We start from the raw sequence: 19,701 nt of genomic DNA, 5'->3' as shown, positions 1-19,701 counted from the left end.
TATTTTGTCTTAATCTTTCTTTGGTACCAGGAACATTGAAGAATACAATCTAGGGATGCCAGGTGCTGGACCATGAGATTCCATTGCTTGTTTCTGTAGTAACAAACTCAAAAGCGGTTTTGAAGAGCAACAGCCTGCACCAAAGGGTAAAGTTATTGAATCAGCATGTTCAGCAAAGGTGGAGATCTGTTTGTAGTCCAAGCTGAGAGTAGATACAATGAAGGGGTCTCTAATAACTGTCCAGTTGGCCACCATGGCCAGAGCTAAGAGAAAAACCATCTTCCTGGAGAGGTCCTCAAAAGAGGCCTTATCCAAAGGCTCATAGGGAGAACCTCTAAGGTGCCGCAGCACAACATTCAAATCCCAAGCTGGAGGGTGGAGCTTGACTTTCTGGTCTTCCAGCTTGAATGCCTTGACCATGGCAATAAGCTCCGGCACCTTAGAAACTTGCATGTCACATTTATCTGCCAGAACTGAGTTCAGTGCCAACAGATATGTCCTGATAGAACTGCCCTTAGGATGTCTGGACTTATAAAGAAAAGGGAGAAGCTCAGCCATAAACTGAGGGGAAACCTTTAATGGATCTTTTGATTTCTGACTACAAAACTTCTCAAAAGAAGTCCACTTGTCATTGTACTTTGATCTCGTTGACACCCGGTGAGGCAAGGCTATGACTTTAGCTACAAGAGTAGAATAGCCCTTGTCTTTCAAAGCTGTCTGAAGATGAACCAGCGGTGAAGATGAAACCAAAGTGTGACAAGAAACTTCTGCAATGTCTTTCTCCTGGACTCTTCCAAACTTTTTATACATGTTAGATAATAGTTTTGCCACTTACTCATTACATCAACAACTGAGCTGAGCATGTATTGTTTCAGAGATATGCTGTGGACAAGACAACAATAAAACACTATTTTCACTGTCATGTTTCCATGGAAACAGTAAAAAATGAAATTCTGATAAACATAAAAACAACCAAATGCACTTCTGTTTATCATGATTCAGTTGTGCTCTACGTTTGGTGAATCTAGCATGCAAACATCAGCAGATTTTAGGAGATGTGCTACAGACAGTTTCAGTCAGGAAGGAAGGAAGGACGGAGAGACCAAAGGATGGAAAGATTGAAGAATGGAAAGATGAAAGGAGAGAATGAACACCATATACCCCTTTCACTTCATAGCAGGGTTATAATAGCCCACTGCTCACTGCTGCTTGCTGCTGTTCCAGTAGGGTCAGCTGAACTTTTGTATCAAAGTTTTGGAAATTTTTTAGATTATTGAAGAATTTTTGAAATTCAGGTGACCCTCTATCAAGCAGACTACAGATATAGGGGAATGGTTCACCAGCTTACTGTTTAACTTTTCCGGCGATTTTGCACAAGTCGAGTTTCCCCCACATGGAGAAGTGCTCTGTAAATTCTTCAGGAGTGATGTCATCAGGTATGTTGGTCACAAACAGGTGGTTCTGCAACAGAGAAAATTATGGATCAAAATTCTCTGCCAATTTAAAAAAATAAACATAATCGCCATTCCACCTTTACAAAACCAAATATTTACAGTGTATGACTGTCAATAATCCAAATTTTGAGAGAGAAAAAGCATTCCGTGAGAAAGAGTTGGCTATATGTGAAGATCAGTGTTTGAACTGGTCTTCATCAACCCATGCTTGCCACAGAGATGACATGGGTTTGGTTTGATGCATATCATGATAAGATATCATTAGTTATTTTCTTTAAAAAAGTATACTTTGATACCAGTGAAATAATGAAATAACAATTTTAAGGTCATTGATACACATCAAGGTATGTAAAAATGTTATCACAGCTCTGTCTATCGCAATAAATTATTAGGGTGAGCAAAACTCATCCTTTATACTGAGACTGAGTGTCATTAAGGTCATTAAAAACACAATTTGACATTCATACTTTCTTTACTCACACAAATTTCAACATTATGTTCACTGCTCGCGAGGGGGCCATGGGCTCAGGTACCCTCGAGGTGTGTTCCTGAACATGAGCCCATGGACCCCTAGGGACCAGTGAACAACGTATTTATCTTACCGAACACCTGAATTTTAATTTTGAACTGCTTGAAGCACTTCTGTTGAATCGTCATTTTGCAGACGACCCTAGGTAAACAGATTTAGAGTTATCTCCCTTCCATCAATTTTCAATTGCAAAACATTGGTAATTTCTGTGCTTGATACATGATTCAATGTCATTTGAGGCAAAGAAGTACTACCATGAAGCACCAGAAGAGTTCAGAATTTCAAGCGGTGTACATTGAAAATAATACATCGCCTGTAAGCGGAGTAAATTGAAAATAACAAAATGGCGCTTAGCCAATCAGAAAGCCACATTCATGTGTGAGGTAAGATAAATAAAGATGTAACTGACTGATATGTTTTATATAAATATCTGTGGATAACTTAATCGGAAAATGTCCAATCAACAACTATGTCAGTGAGGCAACAACGACATCAAATAAAGGAGGGGTCAATTGCAGTCAATATTGTGTGTGTCCAGTGTGCACTGCAAGACAGTCTCCTTGGGCACAGGAAGACACAAATTTCTCAGAAACAGATGTGGGATGGTCTGCCAGTGATGTTGAAGGGTCGGTGTCCATTCAGCATTTGTCCTTAGTCATGGCACCACCCCTTTCAAAATGACCATGTTCAAAAACACATTTTTTCTCGACATTGATAAATCTGTAGACGTCCATCTGCAAAAGGTACGTTAAACCTTCGTTAAGGGATCTTCGCACCATTTTTGTGCAGACCTGATGTTGTCTTGCCCCAATTGTCCTCTTTGCAGTGTCAGTAGCTCTTTTGAACCAATTTCAAAAGTGTAAGACTCGGGTATTGCAGTCCTGTCGAGCTGTCGTCAAGGTAGTGTGCCAAGTTGTGGACAAATGCATCACTTCCAGTGGCCCAAAAACAAAGTATGGATGCACATTACAGTGCCTGACAATCATCACATCTGAAGAAATGGCGCTACCATAGCGAGAACCTGATTCTTGTCGTCTTGTGTTAAGCATGGCATTTTCTCAACGTGATTCCTGGGTGCAGGTAATTCGTGTGTGGAACATTTTTCATGAATATGATTGTGTTTACAAGAAATGTCATAGGTTCAGTTTTAAGCATCAAAGTTGTTAAAAGAGGAAGTCTCTGTGACACGAAATGGGCAAGAATATCATCCTTTTATCCCTACATCCTCTGTATCGCAGACAAAAAAAATCTTCAATAGAAGTTTTGTAAGTTCCGGGACAACAAATACCAACTGCGTTCTTACATCCTCTGTATCGCAGACAAAAAAAAATCTTCAATAGAAGTTTTGTAAGTTCCGGGACAACAAATACCAACTGCGTTCTTAATGGCTTTCAGTATGTATTCATATTTAGAGTGGTTGAGAAAGAACTTCTTTTCTATAAACATTCACTCTGGCACCGATGCAGCAGTCAAGTCACTTGGATGTTATGCTGCTAATAATCCTCTTCTCGAACAATTTGAGCAGAATATATACTTAATTCATAGTTGATTATGTTTTTTTTATATTTTATCAAGCAGAGTAAGAAGTGGCATATTCATCAAGGTAAAAACAGTCTTAAAAAACACTATCTCCCCAGGTTGCCCTTTTTCACCAGCAATTTCATATTTTAGTGGGAGGATCTGTATCAAGCCAAAGTGATGTGTGTATCAAGGATATTGAGCCAGAGGCCACTGAACAGGTAACAGTTTCAAACCAAAATGATGTGTGTATTAAGCAGGTGCCCCACAACACAGGTAACAGTAACAAACCGAAGTGATGTAAGTATAGAGCAGGTGCCCCACTACACAGGTAACAGTAACAAACCGAAGTGATGTAAGTATAGAGCAGGTGCCCCACTACACAGGTAACAGTAACAAACCAAAGTGATGTGTGTATTGAACAGGTGCCCCACTGGACATATAACAGTCTAAGACCAAAGTGATGTGTGTATAGAGCAGGTGTCCCACTAGACAGGTGCCAGTATCAAACAACAGTGGCATGTGTATACAGTGGGTGTCCCACTAGATACTTCACAGATGTTTGAGGAAAGAACTGAGAAAATACAAACCTTTCCACGTCCATCACCAACTTCTGGAACAAAGAAACAAGTAGCATTTACAACAAAACATATTTTCTTGATAAAAATGATATCTGAAACTTATCCTGACTCATATTATTGCTTCCCTCCTCTTTCTTCCTGAGGTACAGTGGAAACCTCTGTTTCTATGCTCCAAAGAACAGTACCACTGTCTCACTCACCCGTGCCTCCCCCAGCACATGCATACCAGTGTCCCTATGACCATGAGGTATTACTCTCTCCAACACTGAAGCCCGATTGATGTTGTTATATTCCAAAATAGTGGAGAGAGGGAAGGAAGGTTGGAAGGGAATTGTGTCTTTAATAAATTTTTGTTAAACTTGACTCATATCATATTGGTTTAGTATGCCGTAACATACTAGTAATCCAAAAATTCAGTACTTTCAGTTTTGTAACATTATTTTATTATGCTTTCTAAACTTTTTCTAAATTGTCTAGATATTGGATCATTTTATCAAAATCTTTCCTAGGCAGCCACAATTTTCCAGGAAGTAAGCATGTGATCACCTCAAATTGTCTACTTGCAAACCAGCAAGATACATGTATCAGACTGGTAGCTGGCTACTGTTTTCGGTTACTTCAAATCAGACGAACAGCGGAACATGTGTAATAACTTATGAAAGACTAATTTATATAAACATGCCATCATGAGCCAAGTTCTTGTGATGTTTGCTGTGCGTAACATACCACGTCATGGTGCAGGTAAACACTGCCATCTGAAAACGTATGATTTCAGAAACACAAAATTCATTGACCTTCCTCCATTTCATTCTATTTGAATAAATTTAATCTCATGTTCATTCAGTGAAACTAATTAATTATAGTACCACTGGAGAAAACGTGTGTCAAATGGCATCAACTCATCCTGTACACTAACCACTTCTCTTACCATGTTCCTGACGGTCCGTTTTTCACAACTACCACGATTTCACATTATCCTCAGCGATCAAGAGTTGATTACCTCACCATCCATGGACCTCTAGACCCCATTATTGACTCAATAAAGTCATATTTCACATCTGATCGTCAACATCTTATTTTTAGAATGAAAGTTGCATGTACCACACAGGGACTCAACAGTGACGTCTCGTGTGTAAAAGGTATCCAGTCAGGTAGCCCAAAGTACCGAGTCTATTATTGTGTTAAACATGTTTGTAGAAAATATGCATAATACTAATATAGCAGCATATATTATCTCAGTTAAAATAACTCCTTGAGATGTAAATTATTCTGGTAATGAGATAGAAATTCTTTGATGCTATATTTTCAGATCATTTTTAATGGAATCATCGGTAGGTAGGAGAAAAGATTTATGCACAGCTGACTGCCATATCAGGCTTAGTTAAATAGCAGGCAGCATAACAGGAACAACTGAAATATCATGTCTTACGATGTTTGATTGCAAGTTTATTATAGACTTATGTAGTTTCATTCACAAAGTGTTTTTACCCCCACGTATACAATAATGTATAGTTTTGATTGGGCACATTACAGTTCTTTTATGTCTATGGGAAATATGAAGAGTTGCTTTCAGATGAGATGTTATTACTGGTCTTGGGAACACAGATACAGATGTTTCCACTGTACCTCCGACAGAATGGGGAGAGAAGCAATGATATGAGTCAGGATAGGGAAAAAGTATAGGGTTATTTTTATCACATTTACAATTTGACTCCTAATCTCCTCATGTCTGTACAAGCTACACAAGAGTAAAGGTATAACTGTAGTCCCCTCTTACAGACAGGGTGCCCTTTACCTAATGTCCTTATGTCTGGTACAAGCTATACAAGAGTTAAGGTACAACCATAGTCCCCTCTTACAGACAGGGTGCCCTTCACCTAATGTCCTTATGTCTGGTATAAGCTATACAAGAGTTAAGGTACAACGATAGTCCTCTCTTACAGAAAGGGTGCCCGGCACCTAATGTCCTTATGTCTAGTACAAGCTATACAAGAGTTAAGGTACAACAAGAGTCCCATCATAAAGGTAGAGTGCCAGTTACCTAGCATAAGCGAGATAAAGAGTTAAGGTCCAACCCTAGCCCCTCTTAAGACAGCAGAGGCAGCCTGTAGGGTCATCTAACTGAGAGAAAAATATCAAGTCTCCCAGTATGTAATAGAGGCTAGAAAAGGTTGACAAAATACTCACCTTGCTTCAGTTCAAAAATTTTTTACTTAATGACAAAATTAATAATCACCACCATCAAAGGTAGACACCCATTTCCTCAAAGGGTTGTGCTCTCAGATTTCTAACCTCTTACTTAATAATTACTCACATCAAATGTATTTGATTCAACATCTTAAGCGCCACTTGTGGCATAGCAAATTATTCTTCACATTATTACCCCTGCCAGTTTCCAGTTCTACTACATTTGTGCTACAGTTTGCCTGTGCTTCCAGATAGGGTGCTCAGAAACTAATCTGCTGTTGTAATAATGATGCTCAGTATGTTATGTGCATGTCCCTTAGTGATGTGGATGAGGTGCCATATAAGTACTCTTATTAATCTACTCATGTCTAGTACAAGATCAAACGTATGTATTGTACTCAGTATGTTATGTGCATGTCCCTTAGTGATGTGGATGAGGTGCCATATAAGTACTCTTATTAATCTACTCATGTCTAGTACAAGATCAAACGTATGTATTGTACTCAGTATGTTATGTGCATGTCCCTTAGTGATGTGGATGAGGTGCCATATAAGTACTCTTATTAATCTACTCATGTCTAGTACAAGATCAAACGTATGTATTGTACTCAGTATGTTATGTGCATGTCCCTTAGTGATGTGGATGAGGTGCCATATAAGTACTCTTATTAATCTACTCATGTCTAGTACAAGATCAAACGTATGTATTGTACTCAGTATGTTATGTGCATGTCCCTTAGTGATGTGGATGAGGTGCCATATAAGTACTCTTATTAATCTACTCATGTCTAGTACAAGATCAAACGTATGTATTGTACTCAGTATGTTATGTGCATGTCCCTTAGTGATGTGGATAAGGTGCCATATAAGTACTGTTATTAATCTACTCATGTCTAGTACAAGATCAAACTTATGTATTGTACTCAGTATGTTATGTGCATGTCCCTTAGTGATGTGGATGAGGTGCCATATAAGTACTCTTATTAATCTACTCATGTCTAGTACAAGATCAAACTTATGTATTGTACTCAGTATGTTATGTGCATGTCCCTTAGTGATGTGGATGAGGTGCCATATAAGTACTGTTATTAATCTACTCATGTCTAGTACAAGATCAAACTTATGTATTGTACTCAGTATGTTATGTGCATGTCCCTTAGTGATGTGGATGAGGTGCCATATAAGTACTGTTATTAATCTACTCATGTCTAGTACAAGATCAAACTTATGTATTGTACTCAGTATGTTATGTGCATGTCCCTTAGTGATGTGGATGAGGTGCCATATAAGTACTCTTATTAATCTACTCATGTCTGGTACAAGACCAAACTTATGTATTGTACTCAGTATGTTATGTGCATGTCCCTTAGTGATGTGGATGAGGTGCCATATAAGTACTCTTATTAATCTACTCATGTCTGGTACAAGACCAAACTTATGTATTGTACTCAGTATGTTATGTGCATGTCCCTTAGTGATGTGGATGAGGTGCCATATAAGTACTCTTATTAATCTACTCATGTCTAGTACAAGATCAAACTTATGTATTGTACTCATGAACTACGGGCAATTTCATGACACTCATGCTACACATGTGAAGAGGCCCTGTACAAGTCCTCTTAAAAACACTACAGCTTTCCTTAAACAAGTCTTACAAGTCTTCCAGAAATCCTACCTTTCACAACATCCCTCAGCTGAAATCAAGAAAAAGAATCATGTATATATATAAACAAACATCGAGGGTACATCAACCCATGCTCCCCTCGTCGACAGTGAACAATTTATATTGTACAGAGACAATAATCAGATTCCCCTTCCTGTTTTCTGGTCCTTCTTCCATACATTATTTGCAAGCTGTACAGCAGATGCCACATAAGTATGATATAAACTGGATCGTACATCTGGAACTTGTATGAACAACAGATATGTTATGGTATCCTCCCTGAACAATATGATAATTGATTTGTGTTGATGACGATGACAAATTAATGATAAAAACGGTTTGCAAGATGCTGTATACAATCTATAGTGATTAACAAATTGAGGATGAGGATGGTTTGTACGATGCTTTACACATGGTAATATGACAAGAAATTAATGACAAAAATGCTTTATATGAAGCTTTAGGCAATGTACTATGACAACACATACTTTGGGAAATACAAATACTTAAAGAAAAAAGGAGATTTCCCTCCCTAACAAATATGCAGCATGCCAGGTGTCCCTCCCCCAATTCTAAACAGTTTGCCCAATTTAGTTGCATTTAGTTGCAGTAATAGGGAAGTTTGGGCCACACAGCAATACCTGTTGATTGACTGTTCTGCATGATTTTAGACCACTTCCTAATTAGTGCCCCCATCTTCTGTTTAAACATATTTATTCATGAAAATATGAATGGCTTGGCCAACAAGTTCCGAAGAGCTTATATGTACAAGTAAATACAGAAACAGATGACACACTGTCACACATTGCCCCCAATTTCCTGAAGCATCCTAACAAGCACCCTTTTTCAGTTTGATCAGCCAAGACCCTGGGGTATAAAACTACACAGAAATATCAAACAAAGGAACTCACAGCCTTGCAGTTAGCTGCCACAAATACATCAATTGTGCTTTTTCCATAACTGTGGGTCGTGTTCAGACATTTCACAGCATCTCCATAATTGGCGAATGAAACAAAGCCATACTTAGCATTTCTGGTCCTGAAACATATCAGAATGTGAAAATGGAATTACATTCAAGACAACAGCACTTACATAGTGATGTGCATGAACATTTTAATGCTTTTAAGTACCCCAAGGAGGTCTCTCTTCAAAGAATCAGTAATCCATACAGGTTTGTTCGATATTTTCTTTGATAAACATGGGCTTCATCTATGATCTCAGAGTCTCTTGGAATTCGGTGTCATGGCAGTACATGCCTCTGGTTGACTGGTGTTGAAAGAGTTAACTGCCAATACAAGTAAGACTAAGTAGCTAGCCATCTGAGGAATGTGAAGGTCAACATGACACTCCACTCAGACACAGCATACTCACTGTGAGCTGCCCTTAATTCTGGGGGTCAACAAATACAAGGCAGGGTATCGACATGGGACTACTAACCCTCACTAATTTAATGAAGGCCACAATGTGTACTTCTAGTTATCAAGAATGAGTTTACATTCATTCAATAAGAGGGGTACTCAAAGTATCTGAATGAGACTACCAGTTGACAGACTTGAAGCTGCTGGATTTCCATATTTGGGGTGGCTGCAGTGGCTGAGTGGGTTAAATCACTGACTATAACTGCCGGGCAGTAATTCAATGTGTAAGAAACATTGGTGCACAAGCAACTAGTTCCTGGCAAAATGATTTACACTACCAGTGCAATAACAAATTGCTATCACTATTTTAAGCATGGAAATAATTTGTGAAGGTCAAAAATTCAAACAAACCTGTATAGGTTACTGATTCTTTGAAGAGAGTTCTCCTTGGGGTACTTACAAGCACAAAAAAAATCCATTCTAAAATCCAGTTATAACAACTATCACTATATTTTCTAAAAACTATTTGCAAAATAAATAACTTGTTTTTCCTTTTGTTCTGATACCCATACGGGGCCTCTCTGGACCCCACAAGGCAAGAGGAGGTAACTCTGACTGTCAACCTCATACTTCTCTTTTCATGCTGAACATAATCAGATAGAATGTGGGGAGGCAGGGGGTGGCCCTACCACCAGGAGGACTCTCTTCAAAGAATTTGTAACCTGTACATGTTTGTTTGATTCTTTTTCAGAAGAGGTCCTCTGTGGGGTACTTTTATGCATAAGATATAGGGCAAAGATATAGAGTCGGAAACAGCATTATGTCTGGCAAAACAAAACCCACTGCAAGTGGAATTCTACAATCTAACGGCAACAGAGAAGCAAACACTTACTCTGACACATGACCGACAATGTCAATCAGGGGTGGGCATGGCTAAGGGTCAGGGGCAAACAATGCCAAGCTAGTGTGCATAGAGGCAAATATATGACTTGAAATATCATCCTCCCTCCACCTACTGCCTGTCCAATGCTTTGAAAGGGTGGGGTATGGGGACTCGATAAAAACTTCCCAGGCCAGCTAGCAAAGCTTACTGACAGAATTTCAACAAATGTAGTGAGTAATCACTGAGTGTCTGTCGAGTTGGAAATGACTGATGAACAAGCTCATTTGGCTCCCCAAAAACGTGGAGCAGATCTCCAAAGGGGTAGGTCTGCAGCATATGCCTTTGAGGAGGCAACTGCCACAACCGAGCTTTCAATCCTGTGGGCAAAATCAGCCTTTGTGTATGCAACCCATGCAAGTGAAAGAGACAAGCCACCTAGTTCTGGTCTGCTTGCTTCCTGCACAACCAACCTTTCCAACACCACAACAGCAGATTAACTGCTTATTATTACGGAGATCTTGAGTCTACAGACATCTAAGACTTGAGCATGTCCGAGAGAGGAACCAGAGGATAGAAGCTGATATACAGCAAGAAGTTTAATAGGCGTTGATAATAAATGGTGTCAGTCTCAGGATGGTAAGAGTCAGGCAAGTAAAGTGCTGACACTTTCCCTGTTAAGACTGTTAGTTCAGGATCCGCTGACCTTGCATGAATGTCACCAACTTGTCTGTCAAATGTTACCACCACAAGAAAAGCTGCCTTCCACATCAACAGCTGGAGAGAAAGCCAACAGATTCTGAACAAATTGCGCTGTACAAGAGGGTGCTGCCCCACAAGTGCACCCTTGACTGGTATATGAAATGTTGAAACACTCGTGGAGTGTCAACAATCACCTTTGTTTTTTTGAATGAACAAAACAGTCATTATATGAATTATATTAATTCACACAACACATAAGAACTGCATAGCAAATGGCAAGTGATCTTTTGCTTTACCATCAATAGTGTTCGTAATAGCATCCATTCCAGATCTCACATCAGATCACTCAGGTTGTTGACAGTTTTGCTGAATGATGTCTATAAATAACACCTAATTTCAGGTCCAATCGTCACATTCATACCTTACCAGTTATTGAAACATATCAAGGTGTGATATGATGTGTATCAAGTACATCAAGTACATATATTTTAGTATGAATGAATTGTTGCCGCTGAAAATGTTTTTTTTATGGTTGGGTTAAAAAATGAAATTGACATGACCTGACCTGAAGACAAGGTCATGGTCAACAAATCAAGTATGTCTGTGTAATCCCCCATTGTAGGCAGCCACCACATTTGAAGACACTGAGTACAACAGTTCATGAGATATTGCATTAACAAGAAATGGGACATACGTATGGAGCGGAGGTATAGACGCTGCTGAAAACATAATCCCCCATTTCACGTTGCAGCGGTGGACAGTAAAAACTATGAAATGTCAGACATGTATAGATCTAGAATAGTGGCAATATTATAACTTCAAGATTCTAAGATAGGTTTACTGAAAACATATGACAGGTAAGTTTGGCATGTAATTATTTACAAAATTTACCCCTCAATAGAACGAATCCTGGGATTCGGATGGGACCCTCCATTCTGGGACAAAAGGTCCAGTTGAAAAGAATAATAGAGCAGGAGACTGAGCCAATTACCAGCAACAACCACTGAACACTGGCTGGGTGGCAAGCAGTGACAAGACCCTGAGGGTGACTGGTATTGGTGGGGAGACTAATTATGATGAAGGTATTGGAGGCAGAATCCAAGAGCAAAAACACTGATATTTAGTTTGTCACTCCAGAAGCAGACTGGTCCACCTGGAATGACATACAGTGTTTGCATCATTTTCACTCATCTTTAATGAAATTCTGCAATGTCATACTCTCAGAACAACAGAATGAAACATGAAGCACTGCTCTTCACTGTCTGGGGCCTAAGGGAACCTGTAGGGCGGTTGAACAAGGCAAAATCAATTTTTGTTTTGTAAAAATAAAAATATTATTAGAAAATATATTTACAGCTGTTGTAGGATTTTAAAACAGACATTTCAAAACTTAAAACTACATCAAGGATGAGGTCATCTGAAAAAGAATGTAAATTGCATAACTTTAAAATAATACAAAATTACTCTCGGAGAAATTAGTCTGCCAAAACCTTACCAGTTGGCCTCCATGGAACCATGTCATCTTGTCTCATTTCTGGAACTTGTAAGTGGTCTTTTACAATAAATATGGTTCCTGGAGATGCCTTTTTTTAAAATCCAGCACTCAGTGTGTATAAAAAATATCCAGAGGGTGGATACAGTGGTTTATGTCAACATGGCAGCAAGTCGATTCGATGCGTGTTGTTTTGTTTTGATTTAGTGAAAACATTCAGCTAGATAAATGCATTATCACATAGTGCCTCGGGAAATACAGGGTTTTATCTCCCTCGTAACGTTGTATCGTAAGGGGAATACAACCTTACTTGGGACTGATAAAACCCCGTATTTCCCTTGACACGATGTGATAACTTATATTGTGTACACACTGTATGCGACGGTATGTGATAGTAGGAGCAGATATTTATTTTACACAGTTATTTCTGGCTTCTAATCATACTTCATGACATTTGGAGATCATGTTGACAACCTCTGATAACACATTTTTTTGTTTTTGCATATTTACCTAGTGTGAATTTACTATATAAAAATTCATTTCATAAACAATTCTTGTTATTATTTCTCCTTGATAAATCAATTTTCTTTTATAAATTCCTAATTTTTTTTAAGAAAATGATTAATGTGTCAATTACTACATATTGTCCTGAAAACTGATTTTCCTGCTTCCTTTCATTTGAATACTGAAATACCTTTATGAAGAAACACATACTGAATAATAAAAGTAAACAACTTACTTTTAAGATTACTTTTACTGACAGTGAGTGAGTGAGTGAGTGAGTGAGTGAGTGAGTGAGTGAGTGAGTGAGTGAGTGAGTGAATGCAGCAATGTTCCAGCTGTACGGCGGTGGTCTGTAAATAATCGAGTCTGGACCAGACAATCCAGTGATCAACAACATAAGCATCTATCTGCGCAATTGGGAACCAATGACATCTGTCAACCAAGTCAGCAAGCCTGACCACCCGATCCCATTCGTCGCCACTTGTGACAAGCAGTCGCCTTTTATGGCAAGCATGGGTTGCTGAAGACCTATTCTGACATATTACAGATGGTACCACTTATCACACAGATACCATGGTGACATGCTATTTGCACAACACAATTTGATTCTGGAGACATTTTCCAACAAAATAATACAAAATTTAGCAATTTCTTGATATTTTGATATTTGATATGCAACCTCCTTAATAATGAGCCGTCTTACCTCTTTGCATTTTCTGCAACATCACAGAAGGATATACATCCCCACTGGGAGAAATACTCGCACAGGTCCTCTTCCGACACATTTAGAGGTATGTCAGCTACATACAACTTGAACTTTTCTAAGGCCTACAACAGAGAAAAATGTTCATGGACATTTTACAAAAGCATAATCTTGATTACAACATCCAGTAAGCAACTAGTCAGATGGATACTAGGCGCTACATAAAAGAATGAATATTATTACAGAGAGATCAGGATTTACTGAGACTGGACAGTATTTCAGCCAAACCAAGCATCTAAGCATGATACTGGCAGAAGCTGAAACTGTCAGTGAAATTTCTACTGTGCTGAAACATGACCATTGTTATGGTTCTAACAAAACGAACCTGACACCAATCAGATAATCCAAACACCTGACCCACAGGCCCTTTAACTGTTTCAGTGATTGGGATAGCAATTAGTATTTGATGTACAAGAAAAATATATACCATCATTGTTTCATAGAAATACATACCCATTTAACATCTGGATTTGTTTTGGGATCTGAAACAGAAAGGTATTGTCAAGTAATTCACTTGTACACAGTATTTGAACCCTCAACAAGGACTGCACATTTCAAAGAAACCATGCCCCATATTATTTTGTTCATGAAATTGTTTCCTTTATCGAATGCCCATCAACTTGTGTTGTATCAAGAGACTCTATCTGTAAATGCTGCACCTTACTTTTCCATGGTTACATGACACACTGGACCAATCAATGTTTTGTTTGTTTCGCTTGTTGTCCACCATCACTCTCTGCAATTTTCTAACTACAATACAGAAGTCTGAAAATACTTAAGTCTGGATCAGACAGTCCAGTGATCAACATCATGAGCATTGATACACACAGTTGGGATATGACCACATGCAGCAACGTCAGTATGATTGACAATATGATTTGGTAATTTCGAAAAAAATTCTAAAAATAACCCAAAAGCACTACTTCACAACAGGATTGACCTATAATTTCAAGAATATATATTCAACAATTTATTGGTTCAGATGATACAGCATTTTTTAAGGTGTTAAGACTATATTGGGTGATTATGCAGACAATAGTCATTTTAAGTATCTTGTGTAGGACCAAGTACTGAATATGAGTGAATATTTCATTCTTTTTTATCAGCAGGGACACTGCCATATTAATGGCAAACACTTGTTCATATTTAAATTGAGTGACATTCTTTCTCAATTTAAGCCCAGGGCGTAAAACTGAAAATTGACTAAAACATGCTGCAAATATTTATTTCCAGTTTATTAAACAATACTTATTACTCACATATGGAATGAAAGGGCAATGCTCTGACACAAATTATTTCTATCCTCTTTGTTGAAACAGAAACATGGATGTTTGGATAGATGGATACTATTTCTATAGTTGACAAAACTGAAGACACTGGGTGCAATGTTTTATGAGATATCAGATTACCAAGAGTTTGAAAAGTGAGTCGTGGTGTGGTGAGCATGAAAATCAGGTCAAGGTCAGCAAAATCTGCTTGTGTCTGCGTACTCCCCCACTGTAGGCTGTCACCAAATTTGGAAACATTGGATACAACATTGGATATCATGTTAACAAGTATTCAGATGTATGCACACATGGACGCTGCTGAATACACAGCTGTGGGGAACAATAAAAAAAATAATACATAATTACAAGAAAGCAGAAATTAAAAAAAAGCAATACTACATTTGACTAGAAAAGCTAAGCTAGAAAAGTTCTCATATACTCATGTATTTTTCTCTAGATTTATCGGACAACTTACCATATTCTCGATCTTTCTGGAATAAGAAACAAAGATTGTAATTAGAATTTTAGTTCTGAGTAAGATATTGAATGCGCTTAGCAATATTCAGTCAATATCACACTAGGGTAAAACCAGGAATGGGCTTCACCCATTGTACTCAAATCAAACCCTAGTATCTGGGGTACAAGCGAACACTTTAACCACTAGGCTACCCCACTGTCCCAATTTCAGTTTTCACAAAAGGAAAAACAGTAATCCTTTCATAACAACACATTGGCTAATGTCACTGTCACATCTTGGCATCTTGTCCTGTAATGAACTGCCTGAGTGACCCTGTACAAGACTGACACCCTAAAGAGCGAAAAACATTGTACAAATCTACCAACAGTCTGATGTAACTTGCCTCTTACCCCTTACAACCAGCAGAGGTTACAAGACAAGCATGTGGGACTGGAGACCCATTGTAAACCAAAACACACAGGGTGACAGGCTTGGAGGACTGGGGGGGTGGGACTTGTTCTTGATCATATCTACTAAGTAGTAGAGCTAGAAGTACTGGGGTCTAATTAAGGGAGAAAAAACGCTGCATGTGTTTGATAGCATATACATGTAAACAAGTATCTTTGAGCTCACCGAAAGGATAACCCGCTTCTTATGGATGAAGTGTGGTCGAGCATCGAAAGCAGCCATAGCATCCTCTTCATTGACATACTGCACGATGCCCGTTCCTGTGGTCCTGCATTGCAATGTTAGATGTTAGTTTCGTACAACTGCTCTTACCAATCTGCAGTCTGCTAAGATCTCAAATCAGCATTTACAAAAAAATATATTTTTCTTGCCACATGATAAAAATATGCCAAGATACAGATTTTGAAAACTGTATAATTTTAATATCTTCCTAATCTTCCTTTGTTTAACATCTTGTTGTTTCTCCCTCCCTCCAGTGCATTCAGTAGTTGCCAAGTAACTGTAGACAACTGTAGGTAGTGATGCCAAAGTGAGGCCTGTTACAAATCGCAAGATTACATAACTGCTATGCTTGTGATGAACCCCTTAGTGTACTAAGAAGAAAACTCCCTCGGAGATGGGCACTCCTGACTAATGAGGATTTATGCTGCAACCCTCATCAAAGGGTAAAAGGACGCAACCGCAACAGCCAATGCCACTCTGCAAAAGAAGCCCTTGTGCCAAATGGTGGGTCTTCTCGATTGGGCGATCTTTCATTTTCATAGCTTTCTTAACAGACCACGGGCAAAAATCCCAGAACCAACCTTCAAGTAGTGTCTAAAAGCTTTGTCATCAAGGTGTTAACTCTGCTCACACGTGTGATCCAAAGAACATTACAAAAATGCAGTTGAACAAGTAGTGAATGGGTATGATGTACAAAAGTATCTTCTTTCATTAGCTTTCTTAGAAGATGACTCCGATTTCCCCATGGTGAAAAAATAGATGTGAAGAAAAATTCTAAAGAAAAGACAGAGAATAATGAGAGATGGGTGGTCACATGAAAAGGCAGTGGTACATGCATCAAGATTCTCAGGAGTCACAGGGGAGTAGCTAATGGACAAGAGGGGCCTAACTGGGGTTTTACAGTTCATTGGGTTGAACTGAAGGGAGAGTACAAGAGTACAAGCAAATTTCCAGCAATACCAAGGCACTGGACATATGAAATGGGCTTCACATATTGTACCCATGTGGGGAATCAGACTGCGATATAACTGAATGGGCCCTCCCACCATCTCAGCTTAGCATATGTTAGTTAGTTAGTTAGTTAGTTAGTTAGTTAGTTAGTTAGTTAGTTAGTTAGTTAGTTAGTTAGTTAGTTAGTTAGTTAGTTAGTTAGTCGGCGTTAAGGTGTATATACCTAGCAAGCCACTAAAATTGTTATGGTTGTTAATCGTTGAAGTACAGGAAAATAATACAGAGTGAGTGAGTGAGTGAGTGAGTGAGTGAGTGAGTGAGTGAGTGAGTGAGTGAGTGAGTGAGTGAGTGAGTGAGTGAGTGATTGATTGATTTCAAGGTGCTTTTAGCAATATTCCAGCATCATCATGGTTAGGATAATCAGAAACAGGCTTCTAATTCAGGTCTTCAGCATGATGATTTAACAATTAACCCCTAGCTTTTTCCACAGCCTCAATACAAGCCAAGTCTTGTCATTTCATGTAGGTCATGTCCAAATTAACCACCAGCCTGCATGCCAGTGGTCCGCATCTTTGCCATCAGAATCTACAAAACCAACTGATTTTGCAAGATAGCAATAACAGGTGTTTATTATATCTATATAGGTTTTCATTTATTAGCAGTTTGAATTGTCATTCTTGCAAAATATTCAAAATCAGATCCCTAGCAAAATATTTTTCACCTTGTGAAACTGGAAAATGGCCAGTAAAAGGCAAGGAAGCACTCTGTTACTGTTTCACAGATTTTCACCCTCTTTATACTTACGTTCCTTCATGGTTAGTGAATACTTCACACTTCGCCAGGTCCCCAAACTTGATAAAGTACTTAAACAGGTCAGATGTTGTCGTCTTCAACATCAGGTTGAAGACAAAATATGTCCTTGACCTATCAGCAGCATCAATCTGCAACAAATGAACGAATAGAAAGATGGATGAATAGATGAATGGGTGGAAGGATTGTTTGTTTGTTTGTTTGTTGTTTAATGCCACACTCAGCAATATTCCATGATCAATGATCAGCACATTGAGTACCGACGCAGTTGGGATAGAGTTACAAGGTCAGCAAGACCAATTCTAACCTGCATCTTCATGGGTTTCTGCATCTACTGGTATGTGGGCAAGAATGGCATGTAAAATATAAGAAACAAATAATGTAGAAATAGGAGGAATCACTAACAGCATAAAAATGCAGAGCATGTGTCCTTTCATGTCACTTTTAGCAATATATGCAACACAAAAGAAGGTTAAACCACTCAGGAAAGAAACCATCTGCTAAACACAAGAACTCACCGTGCCATACATCCACTCAGTATCCTGACCTTGGCCCCCAACAGGCAAACCTCTACAACAAACATCAAGATTAAAGATGACATTGCCTTGACAACGATGTAACATATTTGGCAATAGCTTGACAGTAATAAACATCACAAACATCAATACCATAGTTTCAAAATACAACAGTATCTTCAACAAGAAAGAACAATGAAAGATAACACCTACCCTGTATCAAAATGTGATCTCTTGGCATCAGGAACATCCATAAAATCTTCCCCTGAATACGGTGCTGGCCGTTTAAAGGCCTCACCACCACCACATGGCATGCCTTGGGACACTGGCGCCATGACGAGGGGATCTGTCTCAATCTGGTTATACTGTTCATCAGTGTTTCCAGGTGCCCATGAACTTTCTTCATCACCACCTCCTGGCCACTGACCTTGGGGATAGCCTCGATTGCGTGACATGGCAATGCAGTGTCATATATCATTGGGTGTCTGAAAAGATTCAACACTTCATCCTTTCATAAACATTATAAAAAGATCATTGTGAGTGTATCAATATACCTTGTTGTAGGAAACATTGTTTTACATTAAAATGATTAGCACAAATGAGAATAAATTGCTGACACTGAAACAAAGGTCGAAAACAACTAAGTGAAAAACTCAGAGTCAAGATGGCAATCCAAGGCTTGTTATAAACATACTTATCTATACTGCTCTCAAACAGTTCTGAACTGTCATGCTATAGGTAACATCAATAAAAACCCTGAACATTGAAGAGAATAACATATCACAAACATATCTTGTATGTAGCACTAGCAGATGACATAACTGAGTCTCACAATGTCAACTGAATGGCAGTTATACCCACTCAGAAAGTGAAATCCCAAATATGACATATGTTGCATTTGACCACTTTCTAAATGGCATTGTGTAATCATAGCTTTCGGCTGTGGGAGCCGTGCCAGTTCACACTTATCAGAGGGGTACACAAAGTACACAGTCTAGACTACCAGATGTCCTACTTTCATTTGGAAGTTGCGGTGGCTGAGCGGGTTAGGCGGCTGACTTTGTGTGCTGGCAATTAGGTGCCTGACTCTGAGGGTGCTGGTTCGAATCCCGGATGGGACTCAACCAAAAAAGTACTAGAACTTGTACTTTACTGAGAAAGTGAAATCCCAAACATGACATATGTTGAAGTTAAAAAGCAATGCATAAGAGGAGAATCTGAAAACAGCACGCAAAGTGCATTAGTCCCCAACTATGACTAAGGTGTTTGTTGAAAAAGTGTTGAGCAGTCAGATTCACTAGATGAATAGGCCTGTATCATGTATGGGGTAAATATTTTTAGACATCCATGTTTTCACACAGTAGCTAGTATAAGATGGA

General features: G+C 38.8%; 1 protein-coding gene across 2 annotated transcripts in view; it reads right to left on the bottom strand.

Moving 5' to 3' along the window:
* Positions 1 to 19,701, bottom strand: part of LOC137297076 (uncharacterized) — a 49,745-nt gene that overhangs the window by 19,474 nt on the left and 10,570 nt on the right. For both annotated transcript variants that reach the window (XM_067829049.1, XM_067829047.1), the window contains exons 2-12: positions 18,536 to 18,807; positions 18,326 to 18,377; positions 17,802 to 17,938; positions 15,990 to 16,092; positions 15,375 to 15,390; positions 14,085 to 14,113; positions 13,572 to 13,696; positions 8,844 to 8,970; positions 7,945 to 7,963; positions 4,092 to 4,114; positions 1,349 to 1,461 (exon numbers count right to left, since the gene is read on the bottom strand). In XM_067829049.1, coding sequence (XP_067685150.1) covers positions 1,349 to 1,461; positions 4,092 to 4,114; positions 7,945 to 7,963; positions 8,844 to 8,970; positions 13,572 to 13,696; positions 14,085 to 14,113; positions 15,375 to 15,390; positions 15,990 to 16,092; positions 17,802 to 17,938; positions 18,326 to 18,377; positions 18,536 to 18,777 — 986 coding nt within the window. In that variant the 5' untranslated portion in view covers positions 18,778 to 18,807. The remainder of the gene's footprint in view (positions 1 to 1,348; positions 1,462 to 4,091; positions 4,115 to 7,944; positions 7,964 to 8,843; positions 8,971 to 13,571; positions 13,697 to 14,084; positions 14,114 to 15,374; positions 15,391 to 15,989; positions 16,093 to 17,801; positions 17,939 to 18,325; positions 18,378 to 18,535; positions 18,808 to 19,701) is intronic.

The sequence above is a fragment of the Haliotis asinina genome, chromosome 9, assembly GCF_037392515.1.
Source record: "Haliotis asinina isolate JCU_RB_2024 chromosome 9, JCU_Hal_asi_v2, whole genome shotgun sequence".
Taxonomy (NCBI): domain Eukaryota; kingdom Metazoa; phylum Mollusca; class Gastropoda; order Lepetellida; family Haliotidae; genus Haliotis; species Haliotis asinina.
The sequence above is the reverse complement of the archived record's forward strand: the minus strand, read 5'-3'. Positions and strand labels throughout refer to the sequence as shown.